The sequence below is a fragment of the Lepidochelys olivacea genome, assembly GCF_965140295.1.
Source record: "Lepidochelys olivacea isolate rLepOli2 genome assembly, chromosome: 10".
Lineage (NCBI taxonomy): Eukaryota > Metazoa > Chordata > Testudines > Cheloniidae > Lepidochelys > Lepidochelys olivacea.
Window position 1 is genome coordinate 23,642,412 of NC_140420.1, and position 14,585 is coordinate 23,656,996.

A 14,585-nucleotide genomic window follows, 5' to 3' on the forward strand; every position below is an offset into this window, starting at 1 on the left:
GATTTGAATGACTAGCAATGGGGCTTCCACTACTTCCTTATTCTATATAGTCTAAGATAAGAAATTTAGGTATTTTTTCTGTTGTCAGGAGTATCTATGATTTTAAGAAATCCCCAAAAGATTACTGAACTCCCAGAAATCCCACAAAGGCCATTTGGTATAACCAGTTGTATCCATACCTCTCAAGTCCCAGACTTTGAAATGAGAGACAGTGACCCTCAGCACAAAGGACAACACACCTTGAAATGGGGGACATCAAATTTCTATTGAACACACAGTTTTATTAAAAAGATACATAAGCATGCAAATAGCCCGGAATTTGTTTCAATGAAACTAAATGATTCTGTGTTTTTTGTAGACCCACTATTGACACTAAAATAAAAAGTCAATTTGTTCAAACACTCACTGTTGTTGCACTCTGGGGTTGCTTTTTTGCCAACCCCAACAATTCCTTCGGCTACTGTGCTGAAAGCACTCACGATTTCTGCTTATTTTAACAGAAATCAGCATTAAGTGTTTTAATGTTGAGGCTTTGTCTCAGCTCAGTTTTGACTTTTGTCACAATACTGAAAGCATGTTCAGGCTCAACATTTGAGTGGGGCAAACACAAGCCAGTCATTACAAGTCTCTCATAAAGCTTTATTTCTCCACTGGTTCTTGTAGAAAGAAGATCAGCTCTATCTTGGACCTGATACACTGAAAACTGATCCATACGCTGATCCTGATACACTGAAAACTGATCCATACGCTGGCTTCTTCAGCGCTACTTGACAGGTTTCAGAGTAACAGCCGTGTTAGTCTGTATTCGCAAAAAGAAAAGGAGTACTTGTGGCACCTTAGAGACTAACCAATTTATTTGAGCATGAGCATGCTCAAATAAATTGGTTAGTCTCTAAGGTGCCACAAGTACTCCTTTTCTTTCAGCGCTACTTGTAATCCCTAATGTGGCAGCAGAACAGACATAGCTTTGGCTGCATTTTTTTTTTTTAAACAGCTGATCTCTTAAGGGGAATTTCTAAATAATGTTACCTAGTACTGTGCCATTAAATAATGCAGTCTTTTTATATGTTCATTTCAACAGAAGTTCCAAGGCATCTCTATGTGAAGCTTATTATAGTCAATGACTCAGCGTCGACGAACAGGGCACACTTTTAGTAGCTGATACCTTTAGGAGCTTGAAGAGAAGTGACAGTATACATGAGAAATAAGTTTCTCGGCAGGTACTGAAAGTTTTATTCTGGATTTGCTGTAGATATTTGCTACATGGCAGAGACCGCCCACGTTGACTCTGTTTTGCTTGATTTGTTTCAGCCTGAGCAGCACCAAGTTATTTCTCCCAGTCATTGATGCCACATTATCTGATATCCTCCTGGATCACAGTATAGTCACATCCACAGATATTGTAGAAATCAAATATTTGTCCACATCGACTATCAGTGACCCACGTGAATTCTGTGTACCAGCTGTTCTACAATGTGGAATACCTCTTCTGTGTCTTCTCCAGAGGACCTCTATTGACATCTTTTGTGTTTTTCCCCCCTCTGCTCTGACGACCTGAGGGCTTGAATGGCAGTCCTTGCTGTTCATGTTTATGCTAAAATAATGGTATGTAAATATCCAAAATGAAGAAAATGGGGTAAATACAGCAGAACTCCAGAAACGCCAATAATCTTGCAACTTGTATATGGCCTTTATGTCTGAACTACCAGCCATGGTTCTCTTATGATGACAAAGCAAAAATTATGCAAGCTCTTGTCACTTTAGAGACTGTAGCTATAGCTGTTTATAGCTATTTACCTTCACATATTTGCCTTGCTCCATCTGCTTGTGCAAACATGGCAGTGACTGGCTGTGGGTGTAAGACATGATGACATCAGACACCAAGATGTACAGCTCAGAACCAGGAAAACTTGCAGACTAGATGAATATAGACTTTGAAATGGCAATGTGGTACAAATTTAAAAATTGGGGCCAGATGTGGGATGTCCTGCACCATGTGAGAGGTATGGCTGCACTGATTAAGTTTAAGTGCACAAAGTGGATGTCCCCTAAGCTCCTACTTAATAAATTATCAAGGTTGTTCTGATTAGGAAAATATCAAGGAAGTTTTGAATAAAAAACTTTAATACAAAAGATGGAAAGTTGAAAATGTGGTATTCTTGCTATACTATAGTCCCAGTTAAAGCACTAATACACACACAATGAAATACTTGCTCACTGTAAATAGCTAAGTGTAGTAAGAACCCACTGTAGATTACTCTGACAAATCATTTAGAATTTGGAATGCTTAAATTATTTTTTAAAACGTCACATGACATTTTAATCACTGAAGGCAGTGAATGAGATATTATGAGAACAGGCTGGGTTCCATCCAGGTAGATCATGTTCTGAAGAGATATTCCTTCTTAGACAGATACCAAAAAAGATACTGCTTGGCAAAAGCGTGTCTTAATCAACTTCAAGAAAGCGTAAGCTAATGTCCACAGAGAGACTAAAAGCTATGGGAGACCAGCAAGCTGATCAACATGATAAGGAGTTTACATGATGAAGTAGATATGCTGTAAAGTCAGAAACAGGTCTGGGTGAATAGTTCAATATTGTAACTGAAGTTAGACAAAGGTGTGTGTATCACCAATCCTCTTTGCGTTAGCAATTGATTGGGTGATGAAGCAGGCAACAAAAAGCATTGTGGACAATATAAAATGGTTTAGCAGATACGAGTTACACGACCTTTACTTTGCCAACATCACTGTTCTAAGTACGATGTGGAACTTAATGACTGCCCTTGTATTAGAGGTAAGCAGAAAAAATTGGACTGAAAGTAAATGCAAAGAAAACCATCATTATGAAGGAAACTAGACAGAAAAGAGACTGGAGAAGTAGAAGAGTTCTGTCATCTGGGGAGCATGGCAACATCTGAACGTATTCATACAAGATTAGGAAACAACACTTTTGGAAGGATGATCATCATCTGGTCAAACAGAAGTCTCCCCATCAAACAGAAGGTCAGATTATACCATGAGGTAGTAGTGAGCCCACTACTATACAGAGCAGAGACTTGGACAATGACAGTGGCTAACAGAGATTGGAGGCTGATCACAGATGGCTGAGGAATATATTATACATTTATGGAAAGAAAACAACCAATGGGAGAGTAAGGGAGCTGACAGGTCAGGACCTGTTGCACAATATCATCAAAGAAAGAAGGCTTAGGTGGTTGGCACACATACACCATATGGAAGATGGGAGGCATGACAAGCAATCATTAAACTGGGTACCCAAGGGAGGAAAGAGAAAGCGAGGAAGGCCAAAAAAGAACTGGGAGAAGACACTGACAGAGGATACTGAATGCATGGGTGTCAAGGTTCCTTCCCCACTCTGAACTCTAGTGTACAGATGTGGGGACCTGCATGAAAAACCCCCTAAGCTTATTTTTACCAGCTTAGGTTAAAACTTCCCCAAGGTACAAACTATTTTACCTTTTGTCCCTGGACTTTATTGCTGCCACCACTAAGTGTCTAACAAATATAACAGGGAAAGAGCCCACTTGGAAACGTCTTTCCCCCCAAAATTCCCCCAAGCCCTACACCCCCTTTTCTGGGGAAGGCTTGATAAAAATTCTCACCAATTTGTATAGGTGAACACAGACCCAAACCCTTGGATCTTAAGAACAATAAAAAAAGCAATCAGGTTCTTAAAAGAAGAATTTTAATTAAAGAAAAAGTAAAAGAATCACCTCTGTAAAATCAGAATGGTAAATACCTTACAGGGTAATCAGATTCAAAACATAGAGAATCCCTCTAGGCTAAAACCTCAAGTTACAAAAAGACACAAAAACAGGAATATACATTCCATTCAGCACAACTTATTTTATCAGCCATTTAAACAAAACAGAATCTAACGCATATCTAACTAGATTGCTTATTAACTCTTTACAGGAGTTCTGACCTGGATTCCAGCTCTGTCCCGGCAAAAGCCACACAGACAGAGAACGCTTTGTCCCCCACACCCCTCCAGCTTTGAAAGTATCTTGTCTCCTCATTGGTCATTTTGGTCAGGTGCCAGCGAGGTTATCTTTAGCTTCTTAACCCTTTACAGATGAAAGGGTTTTTCCTCTGGCCAGGAGAGATTTAAAGGTGGTTAGCCTTCCTTTTATATTTATGACAACAGGCATCACCTGGGAAGAAGTATCACAGTTAGGAACTGGACTGCCCAAAGTTTCAGCGCCATAGGAGGAACAAAGGTCTAAGGTAAGGTGCGCTCCTTTTGGTTAGAGGCTAGTCATATATGTTAGGATGGTGGAGTCTCTAAGGATATGACTACTCTGCAACCATGGGTTGTAACTACCTTTCTTGTAGATATACCCAACCTATCAAGGTACCAATAGCAGTTAAGCTGGAGCAGCAAAGGCTTCATCAAGGGCCATACAAGTGGGACAGTGGACACTTTCTCAGGCAGCTAGCTGGCCCATGGTGCTGCAGCTTCATTCCTAGATTAGTTAGCTCAGGTACGTCTACATGTACTGCAATCAGATCTCTGTTTAGACATACCCTTAGATAAAGCTTGGCCTTGATTTTTGAAGCAGAACTTAACTCTGATGCCTGTTTCTTAGCAAAAGCATTTGCCCATTGAATCCCTCATTTAGCTCGTTTTTGTTTGTTTGTTGTTTCCGATGTAATCCCTGAATTTATTATCTGGAAACTAATTCTGTATTAACCATAAATTAAGCAACTTGATATTTCAATTTCCTATTGGCAGACACTTTATTTTGACAGTTGAATTTCTTGTTTTTTGTTTTTTAATTAGCCCACAAAGCAGAACATTAAATGACCAGTGCTTCCCTCACTAAACATTTTGTCAGTACCTTAGTTGGATACTCAAAGGTAAGATAAATAAATACTTCCAATACTATGCAAAAATACAGACATACTAAATGATTAATTTGTTTCCATTATTTGTATATACCATAATAAATTCAGTATTCCTCAGCGTAAACATTTATCACTGTACAAATACGTTGTTGCAACATACAAGATACCATAGTAAATTCCACATGGCATACTAAGGTGAAATCCTGGCCCCACTGGAGTGAACAGCAAAACTTCCATTGACTTCTTTAGGACCAGCATTTCACTCCATGCATTTAGGCTTTGATTTTCCCTCTACTTAAATGGAATTAGGTCCCCTAATCTGATTGATTTTCAATGGAAATTGAGTGCCTGATTCTCTTAGGTGTCTTTGAAAATCCCAGTTTTTAAAATTACATCCATTGTAATGAGATGGAAAATTAAAAATTAAAATAATTCTCTCGAATTCACTCAAGCTTTTGCAGTTCCAGACACTGCTTTTTAATTAGGGCTGCTTACAGGGGTGCTGGAACAATTTGTATAGAGGGGCCATTGAACCAACTGTAAACCCTATACATGATGGAAATCACTTCAAGCCAAGGGGTTGTGGCAGCACCCATGGTTGCTTACATAAATATTTCAATTTAAATCACGGTCTGGTACTTGGAATGGAAAGAAAATTTATTAAGCTCCTAAGGAAATATTTAAATACAGAAATGATAACTTAATACATATTTACTTTACTTAACATTACTTAGCAGCAGGTAGTCTTAATGAGAAAGTTAATACTTATAACGCCAACCTGCGGTTTTAGACCTACATGGAGCTTGTTGCAGGGCTGGAGACTTAGTTCTTAGTTGGCTCTAGAGACTGTGCTTGTACTTTTCCATTTAAATAAGTTTTTGAATGTTATTTGCTGTAATTCTAAATTTCATTGTTACAATACATACATCCACCATAACGTCTCTTATCACATGCCATGATATTCCTACAATATCTCCTATGACTTTGTTCCATAATTCCCTGAAAAATCTTCTAACTTAACCACAGTCCTTCATTTTAGGATACAGTGCCATTCCTGACTCTATTTTAAAGAATCTATGGAGAACATGGTAGTAACAGTAAAGATTATGAAGTGTGCAGATAAAAGCTGTGTCTATACTCTTATAGCTCGATGTTTACACACTATTCTGTCCATCTCATTAAGACCATACACCTATCCACTGTGGAAGACTTACAGTGACATATCAGGATTTTCTGATATTTTAAGTCAATGTTCATAAAGTCTCACATCAAAATCTGTTTCAAAAATGTACACATAACCATAGTAGAATAGACCTATTTTAGAGAAAAACAATAGTGTAGTAAGCAGCTATCTATATTGTAAAACACAAGGATTTATTTATGTTTGTTTCAGAAACCAAACTGATTGATCTTCCACAATCTTTTAGATGAATTAACAAACTGAGGCTGCATACAATGGTGCCTGATGGTTTATGTGAAGGGAACCACAAACTGAACTACTTCAAATCTGAAGGAGTTCTGTAGCATTCATGCCCACTGAAGTTTATTTTTTGCAAAAATAAATGCATATTAGGTTTCTGGTACATACTTCACATTTTGGAAGACCAGTTATGCTGGGAAACAGGGAACAATCAATGGCCTTGAGACCACACAGGCCAAGCACAATCATTTCTGAGAATCACAAAAGTTTCAATTCCATTTTTTCATGTCAGTCAAACCCCGATAATGAGTTAGACACAGGAAAATTCTCTCTCGCACTCACTTTTACAAGACTTTTTTTGCTCTTTGAAGAGTGAGCCTGATATAGGCCAGATTTGGGTGTAGTATGAGTAGGCAGTGTGTAACCTTTTCCAGAGAGCTTTATAACAATGAATCCTCAACCCTATTCTGCAACAACTGTAGGCTCCTCCCTGAGCAGAGAAATTAGGTGCCGATCTGCGGACGTTTAAAGGTGCACATTAAACAGAGCTGGCAGCTGCTTCTCAACCAGGTTATTAAAAAGAACACGTGGCGAAGTAGTCAGGACTAATTTGTTAAGAACTCTAGCCTGTTGCTTCATATCACTGACTGCCTTCTGTTCTGCCAGTTTTACAAATTAAAGTTCACGTTGCTACTCCTTACCTCTAACTTGCTTATATTTAATTTTTTGTAAACTTAAGTTTTCTTATTATTTTGCTCCTCCTGCAAGTGTTCACTATGGTTCAACAAGGACAGGAAAAAGCTATACCAGTATAATGCATCTTTACACCGGCAGAACTGCATCCGTTCTAGGGACTGAAGTGGATTAACTATTTTGGTAAAAACAAAATCACACCCCTAACCCAAATAGTTATACTGGTAAAAATTGTGTGTGTAAATCAGTCCTATGTCACACAAATAGCCCCACTGACTTCTGTGAGATGATGAGGGTTTTGCAGGACTATGCTCTTAGTTTGTACCTTCATATCCCCAGGCTGCAGCTTTCTAGATACTCAGGGTGTGGATAGAGATCCACCCATAACTGCATTGGTCATTTATGTATTTGGAAGGAAACAAAGTAGAGTATTAATGTTCATGTCAATGCAAAGGGATTCAGATATTTATTATATCTTTTTATTCTCATCAGTGTGTAGTCTCACATCTTATTTACTGCACACTCTCCAAATGTTGCACTGAATAAAGAATTATTTTCCTCATGGATATTTTATGACTGCTTCACAAACACTAATGAATTTGTCTTCACAATATACCTGTGTCAGAAAAAGGGTATTCTACAGATAGAGAACTGAGGCAGAGAGAGATTAAAGCCAAAGCTGCCAAAAGTATGCGCTAAGTTTGGGTGATCAATTTAAGAAGCATAGGGCCTCATTTTGCAGAGTACTCAGCATTTTATAGCACTTTATACGTACTCAGATCAAACACTTATTGACTTCACTTGCACTTGTGTGAGCTCAGTAGTTTTACAGATCAGACCCTAAATCTCAAATTGAGCACCCAGCACATGAGGAACACAAAACTATTTTTTTCGCGTTGAGCCATTGTAAGTTATTTGCCTATTATCACATACAAACTCTGTGGCAGAGCAGAATCCAGTTCTCCGGGGTGCCACTCAACAGTCTTAACTATGAGACCATTCCTGCAATCCCAACCCTCATTCATTACACACCTTCCATATTATGAAACAAATAACACAAGGATCCTCCAGACAACAAAAGAGTATGAGACATTTTGACAGTGGGATTAACGAATATTTGCTGGCACCAGAGGAATGTTGTGACGGGGAATCCTGGATTCCATTCCAAGGCCAGAGGAGAATATTCTCTAGCAGTTACAAATCCTTCTACTCCTGTCATTCTCCCCTCCCCACACACTGTATCCCTCCCCTCACTAGTCAGTCCCTTGCAGTAGAGTCTGGTACTTTCTCCTTCTCATCCATGATGTTTAGGTGTCAGAAGTGGGAGCATTGACAACACAGAAGAACGTGTCCCTGATCAGGTCTGGTGTCCAGTGCCACAGTGACAAATGGGAAGAGTAATTGTAGGAAAAGTCCTCCTCAGTGAAGAAGGAATGTTGGAGAATTTTGTGACCAAACTCTAATAAACTTCTACTGAGAATGTGCAAATAGTGATTTTCAGAGGCATACAAATGTGGGTGGTTATTCACTGGGACTAGAGCAACCTCTCTGCCAAATTTCAAGTCCCTGCATCAAAGCATAGAGATACTGGAACTTCCCAGCAGTTAAGACTTTTTTTTTTTTAAGCATTGGCCAAACGTATTTTCCTAATTTCATTCTTGGAAAAATTTTTTTTTTTATATTTTAGCAAAAAAAGTTAATGTCAGAGATAGACACCTGGCACAGAAATTTCAGCTCAAATGGGTAAAATCTATCAAAGTTATAAGCAACTGAAAACAGACTCTTATAATAGAAAGTGTTCTGCAACTTTAACTATACACACTGCTGCCAGCATGATCTATGCTTTGACTGAGTCAGATCACAGTAAATTGCATCCCATTTCATATAGCTTATAACACAACTTCCCTCTTCTTCTATTATGTTAACTAGTTTGATTAATCCTTTTCCTCCTTAACTTTTAATATGGTCTAGCTCGTTAGCATTTTATTCCCCTACAGAAGTGAACGAAGTTTAATAATTTTTTACTTGCCTAAAATGTATCCACTCTAGAAAAATACTGCTCTTTCCTTTGAATTATATAACAGACGATATCCCCATTCTGAAATAAGCTAAGTACCTCCTGACTCCCAAATCTGAAGTCTACTCCAATGGATGCTGACACTGTTGAATTAAATTTTTTTTGCAGATGCTCTACATCTCTCAGAAAAAAGGCCTTGTTTGTTGCAACAGTGTCATAACCAGTGCTATTAGATAAACTGAGCTGTGCACACAATATCAGATGCAGATGTCTGGCAATACACTGCACTTTCCTCACTAGGATTACTATTTGTCCCATCTATTAAAGAGAACCACTTATGACTTTTTGGCTAGGTTAAGCAATAATTAATTAGTCCCCATTAGCTACATATAGCCATGATCACACTATGAATGACACAGGGTAGGAGTAACAGCACATAAAAGGAGCTTCTTAATACTTTAAAAGATTATATTCAATTTTTGTCCATCCACAAGTTCAGCTACTTTCACAAATATCTCTTCTCAGTTGTCAAAGCTGTTCAAATGTACAAGAAAGCAATTTTGAAAAATGCCTTTCCTTCCCATATGTTATGAGTCTGAGGGGAGACCATAACCAAAACAAACATTTTTGGAAAAGTATAAAATGAAAACTTATCTCATAAATTACAGGAGGAAAATGGGAACAATTACATGTTACCAGTAATAGTAGAGTACTTTTAAAACAAGAACCAGAGAAGAGATTATTAGCTTTGGGAACAGGAAATGCAATGCAGAATATATACATATATTTTTATGCATATCCAGTTTTCCCAAATTACTAAGGAATAAGGAGAGGGCTTTCATTTTTCTTTCAGATTTTGGGTTAGTGTTGGGGGAAATTATGTGATGCTTGCTAATTATGTGATTACAATTAATCTGTGATGAAAAGTCAGATGGAAGGAGAATGCTCTGCTAAATCCTTTTTTATATGGGAAGCCTAGAAGTTTCATGACAGAAATGACAATGGACTAGGGGAGAGAGATATTGACTTTTCTTTTTTGGTTGCAAAGCCCTCTGTAGTTTGAAATCGTAATACACTGCAAACGGCAGCAGCATACACGGGGAGGCATGGCTTGGGCATGTAGAGAGACATGTAAGGTACGTACTCGGGAACATACCCTTTATCTATCGTAATAACTCCTTTAAAAAGTAGTTCAACTCTAAAAAGTGATTGGAAGTGTCACTAGAAGGGTCTATATTTTGGTATCTCAGTGATAGTCAGATCAATATTGCTAGGCTTAAGAAGGGATTTCTACTCTACCTCAGCTGGCAGCTTTGCAGTGTATCTTCATTCGTGTCTTTACTCGACTAAGCCGTGCTGTCTACCAGATTGGATAAAAATCCATTTTTAGTACAGTCAATGAGTGAGACTTTAGTGTCTCTTTCCAGAGAAGGGTGCATGTGTGTTTGTTTTTTTGAGAAGGGTGTGTGTGCAGTCTCTCATATGGGCTTAAGGGATCTACTACACCCCCATTTGCAAGAGCTGAAGAGGCCTCCACCTATCTTGGATACCTAGTCCTACAGACATCCAGCTCTGAACATCACAAAACTTCTAAAATGAAAACATACATTTAATTTTGAATTTTTGACCTCCTCACTTGATCATTGCTGAGACTCCCTGAGAAGTTTTAGATGAAAACCCCATCAATTCCAGCTTTCATAATTAAGAATTTAAGGACAAGCAATTAGACCTTAGAACTGTACATTAATTGCCTATTAAATCTAATAAGACCTAAAACTATACTGCTGTGCTGACTTTCGTGTAATCTATGCTTCTATAGCAACTTTCAGCTAAGGATCTCAAAAAGCTTTATGCACAGTTATGCTCAAATTGCCCCCGTGAAGTAGGAAAGTTTCATGCCCATTTTAAAGATTATGGGAACAGACGCCAGTAAGCCATGGACAACATCTGCAATAGAGCTGGGAATAGAAACCAGGAATCCTATCTCCTGCTCTCATTCTCTAACCATTAAAATATTACGTATAAATTTGTTTTTGCTTAACTCAATTGTCCCGTCAACAGCTATGTTAAAGTAAAATCCCATCCACTGTTCTTGATTTGTAATTCCTCAGCTTTACCAATGACTAGTCTGTTGCAGCTGTTTTTACATCTATGCTTAAATTTTTAGCATAAAATTAATGAGAATAAAATTTTAAGCGCATACATTTCTGTAAGCCCACAAGGGTTGCTTGCACAGCTAGAGCTCTATCAACAAACATATTGGAAGTCTAGAGAAAAAATCCAAATTTACTTTAGAGAACACAGATTTAGATTCTCAGTGGTGAAACAGAGTTTATTTTTCTGAGGTTGTCTGCATCCATTATTAAATAACTTGCTTTGTCCAAACTACAGTTTTTTAACACGCAAGCTACCTGTCTCAGTACACTTAAGACTGTCTTGCAGAGCCAGCAACGTGAAATCTGTTTTGTTAGCCAAGAGGCATATGCTGAGTGTGGCAAGTCTGTTCAGTACCTCAGGCTGCCAACAGGAAGAGGATGCCCTGCTAGAGACCATCTAGGACTTAGGAGCTTTCTCCAAATCTCAAATTAATGTTGGACCTCAAATTTCTTCCTTTTATTGGCTATGAACTCCCACAAATGTATCTGAACAAGATCACATAGATGAGAAAAGTTTAAGTGAGCATCAACAAGCACCTTTAAAAAAAAACAAAACAACCCACCACACCCCTCAGTACCACCTGTCCCAATTTGACCTGTAAATTGTAGAGGTCACTTGTTTTCTTCCAACACAGCTTGGCTCATTTCTAATTATCCTATCATCTGAATCCTTCACACAATACAAAGTAACTTTGATGCTACATTCATCTAATTGTAGCATTTAATCAATCAGGCAGCAGCAGATGAACAAGAAAGAGGAAGCTTCTGGTTAACATACATATCAACAGTACACAGTAATGACAGTAAAAGAAAATATAAAAACAACAATTGTGATTTTGTTAATTACATTTACCAAAGTTAATTGGACTGGGGTTGCGGCTCTTCAGTGACTGAAAGCCTCTGCGTAAGCCTGCTATGTCTTTGTCTATGTCTGTGACTGTTCAATTAGTTTGCATAAAAGGCACTTGTAACTACTAGTGTGCATTTCAATATTGTCATTCAGAAAGAAAGTTTCATAATCTTTCTGCACTGGGCTGACCAGCAAGCTGAAATCTTCTAAAGGACTTAGATTGATATTTGGCAGGAACTGCTGTTCTGTGAGCACTGCTCTTTTTTGTTGGCAATTTTTCCAGTATACTTCCCACATTATCATGTTCTTTGCATGTCAGGCACTTTATGTTATCAGTATGAGTAGAATTAGGCAGACATTAGGCCACTAAGTTAAATAAATTCAAAAACGGATAAAAAAACCAGTCCACACAGAAATTAAAGCACAGTAAAGGCGGCCTCAACTTCTCATTAAAATGAAGTATCTCCTTATACGCCTGCTTATAGTCCTAGACATATTTCTCATAATAGATGCAGGAAATATCTGAAAAACATGCAGACCATTTTTTCTGAGGCAGGGCGCTCCCCCTTTGAGCCTGTGCTTCTGTGTGTTTCACGGAGGGAGACAAAGCAAAAAGATATGCCATGTTTTCAGACAAAAGTTTAATAGTTCACAAAACCATCAATAGTTAAACCTGTGCAGTGTTGTAGCCGTGTCAGCCCCAGGATATTAGAGACAAAGGGGATGCAGTCATATCTTTTATTGGACCAACTTCTGCTGGTGAGAGACCGCTCTCTCTCACATCAATAGAAGTTGGTCCAATAAAAGACATTACCTCACCCACCTGGTCTCTAAAATAGTTAAACCTAGCAGAAATATACCTTCTTTGCAATCAGACAAAAATATGAAGTAATTTTTCAGTGTTAAATTCTTTATCTGAAGTTTAACAAAATCCAGTTTCTTGCCATTGGAAATACGCATAAGTTATGATTTATTTCACTCCAGCAGCTTGCTCAGCTTCATTATGTTGAGCTTTCTACAAACATACAATCATAGAATGCACGTACCAAAAGTGCTTAATGTGCCTCAATTTGTTTGACGGGAACAGAAGACTGCAATTTACATTACAGTTAATGTTTATAAGTAATCAAAGTTGGGTCCGTACAAATGACATACATTGGAGAATAATTTATCTCAGTGAGTACGAGATAAGTAAGGTGAGCTCAGATGAGAGCATACTCCAAAACGTGAGCTTTTTACATAGTAAAAAATGTGATTTACCCATCACAAAGCTATATACTTTTTGCTACCAACATTCACTTTTAAAAGTAAGTCACACGATAACCAGTAAGTGGGAAAAAAACAAACATTTTCCCATGAACTGAGTGTTAGGTCAATACAGGTTTTGCCAAATTGTGACCACAAGTAGAAGGTTTATATTAAGTTATCTGGAACAAAATATTAATCAAAATTTGCCAACTATTTTGTAATGAAAATGTATCCCTCTATAAAACATTTTCCTCCTTGCAGGGCCTGAACTAGAAGTACAGCAAACTTTCAGAACAATTATTTCGGAAAATTAACACAATGCTACATTGACTAATGAGAGAAAAGAAATAGTATCTTATGTGGCTATCATCTCACACAAGAAAACATAAAAGCAGATTCAGTAAGAATGCATGCTGAAAACAGAAAAAGATGACCCACACCAAGTCACATCAATGGAGAATAAAAATAATCAATACAAGTTTTTAAGCACTTTATCTGCAGATTAATTTTAGAGGTGCTGCAGTGGGATGTTAAAAATCTCATTTTTTAAAAAAAATCTTAATCGTCTAAAATGCCTCAGCTTGAGAGCCTTGATAAAGAAAGATATATTTCAATCATGAGACTTCTTCAGGAACAATCTGCAAAGAAAAAAGTAAGCAGAGTTAGTCATGGCTATTGGAAGTGAAATGAGACCTAAGAGGTTCTAAAGCAGAGGTGGGCACACTACGGCCCGTGGACCTCGTCCAACCTGTGGGACCCTCCGGCCTGGCCCGAGTTCCTGGCCCGGGAGGCTAGCCCCTGGCCCCTCCCCCACTGTTCCCCCTCCTGCGCAGCCTCAGCTCACTGCGCCACCGGTGCAATGCTCTGGGCTGGGGGGCTGTGAGCTCCTGGGGCAGCACAGCTGCAGAGTCCCTGCCTGACCTGGTGCTCTGTGCTGCGCGGCAGCAGCGCTGCCAGCCACCAGTGCTCCAGGCAGCGCGGTAAGGGGGCGGGGGGGAGTGGGTTGGATAGAGGGCAGGGGAGTTCGACGGGGTGGTCAGGGGCTGGGGGTGTGGATAGCGGTTGCGGCTGTCAGAAGGCAGGAAACAGGGGGGTTGGATGGGACAGAGCTCCTGGGAGGGCAGTCAGGAAGGAGAGGAGGGGTTGGATGGGGTGGTGGGGGGCGGGGGTTCCGGAGGCGGTCAGGAAGCAGGGGGTGGTGGATGGGGCAGGAGTCTTGGGGGGGGGGCGTCAGGGGACAGGAGGGCTTGGATGGGGTAGGAGTCCCGGGGGAGCCATCAGGGGGTGAGAAGCAGGGGGGGCGGTCGGATAGGGGCCGGGCCAAGCCTGG

At 39.2% G+C, this 14,585-nt stretch overlaps 1 protein-coding gene and 1 long non-coding RNA gene across 8 annotated transcripts in view; one reads left to right on the forward strand and one right to left on the reverse strand.

Annotated features, from left to right (window-relative positions):
• LOC311527713 overlaps positions 1–1,200 on the forward strand; it is a 75,746-nt gene extending 74,546 nt beyond the window's left edge. Inside the window, exon 3 of the long non-coding RNA XR_014713422.1 lies at positions 1,082–1,200. This is a non-coding gene — a long non-coding RNA (uncharacterized lncRNA). The remainder of the gene's footprint in view (positions 1–1,081) is intronic.
• CLEC16A (C-type lectin domain containing 16A) overlaps positions 1–14,585 on the reverse strand; it is a 185,758-nt gene that overhangs the window by 17,973 nt on the left and 153,200 nt on the right. Inside the window, exon 22 of one of the 7 annotated variants that reach the window (XM_084641952.1) lies at positions 11,927–13,893. The exons of the other annotated variants lie outside the window; for them this stretch is intronic. Within the exon in view, the coding sequence (XP_084498078.1) occupies positions 13,883–13,893 (11 nt within the window). The 3' untranslated portion in view covers positions 11,927–13,882. Of the gene's footprint in view, positions 1–11,926; positions 13,894–14,585 lie in introns of those variants that run through there. 7 annotated transcript variants of the gene reach the window in all.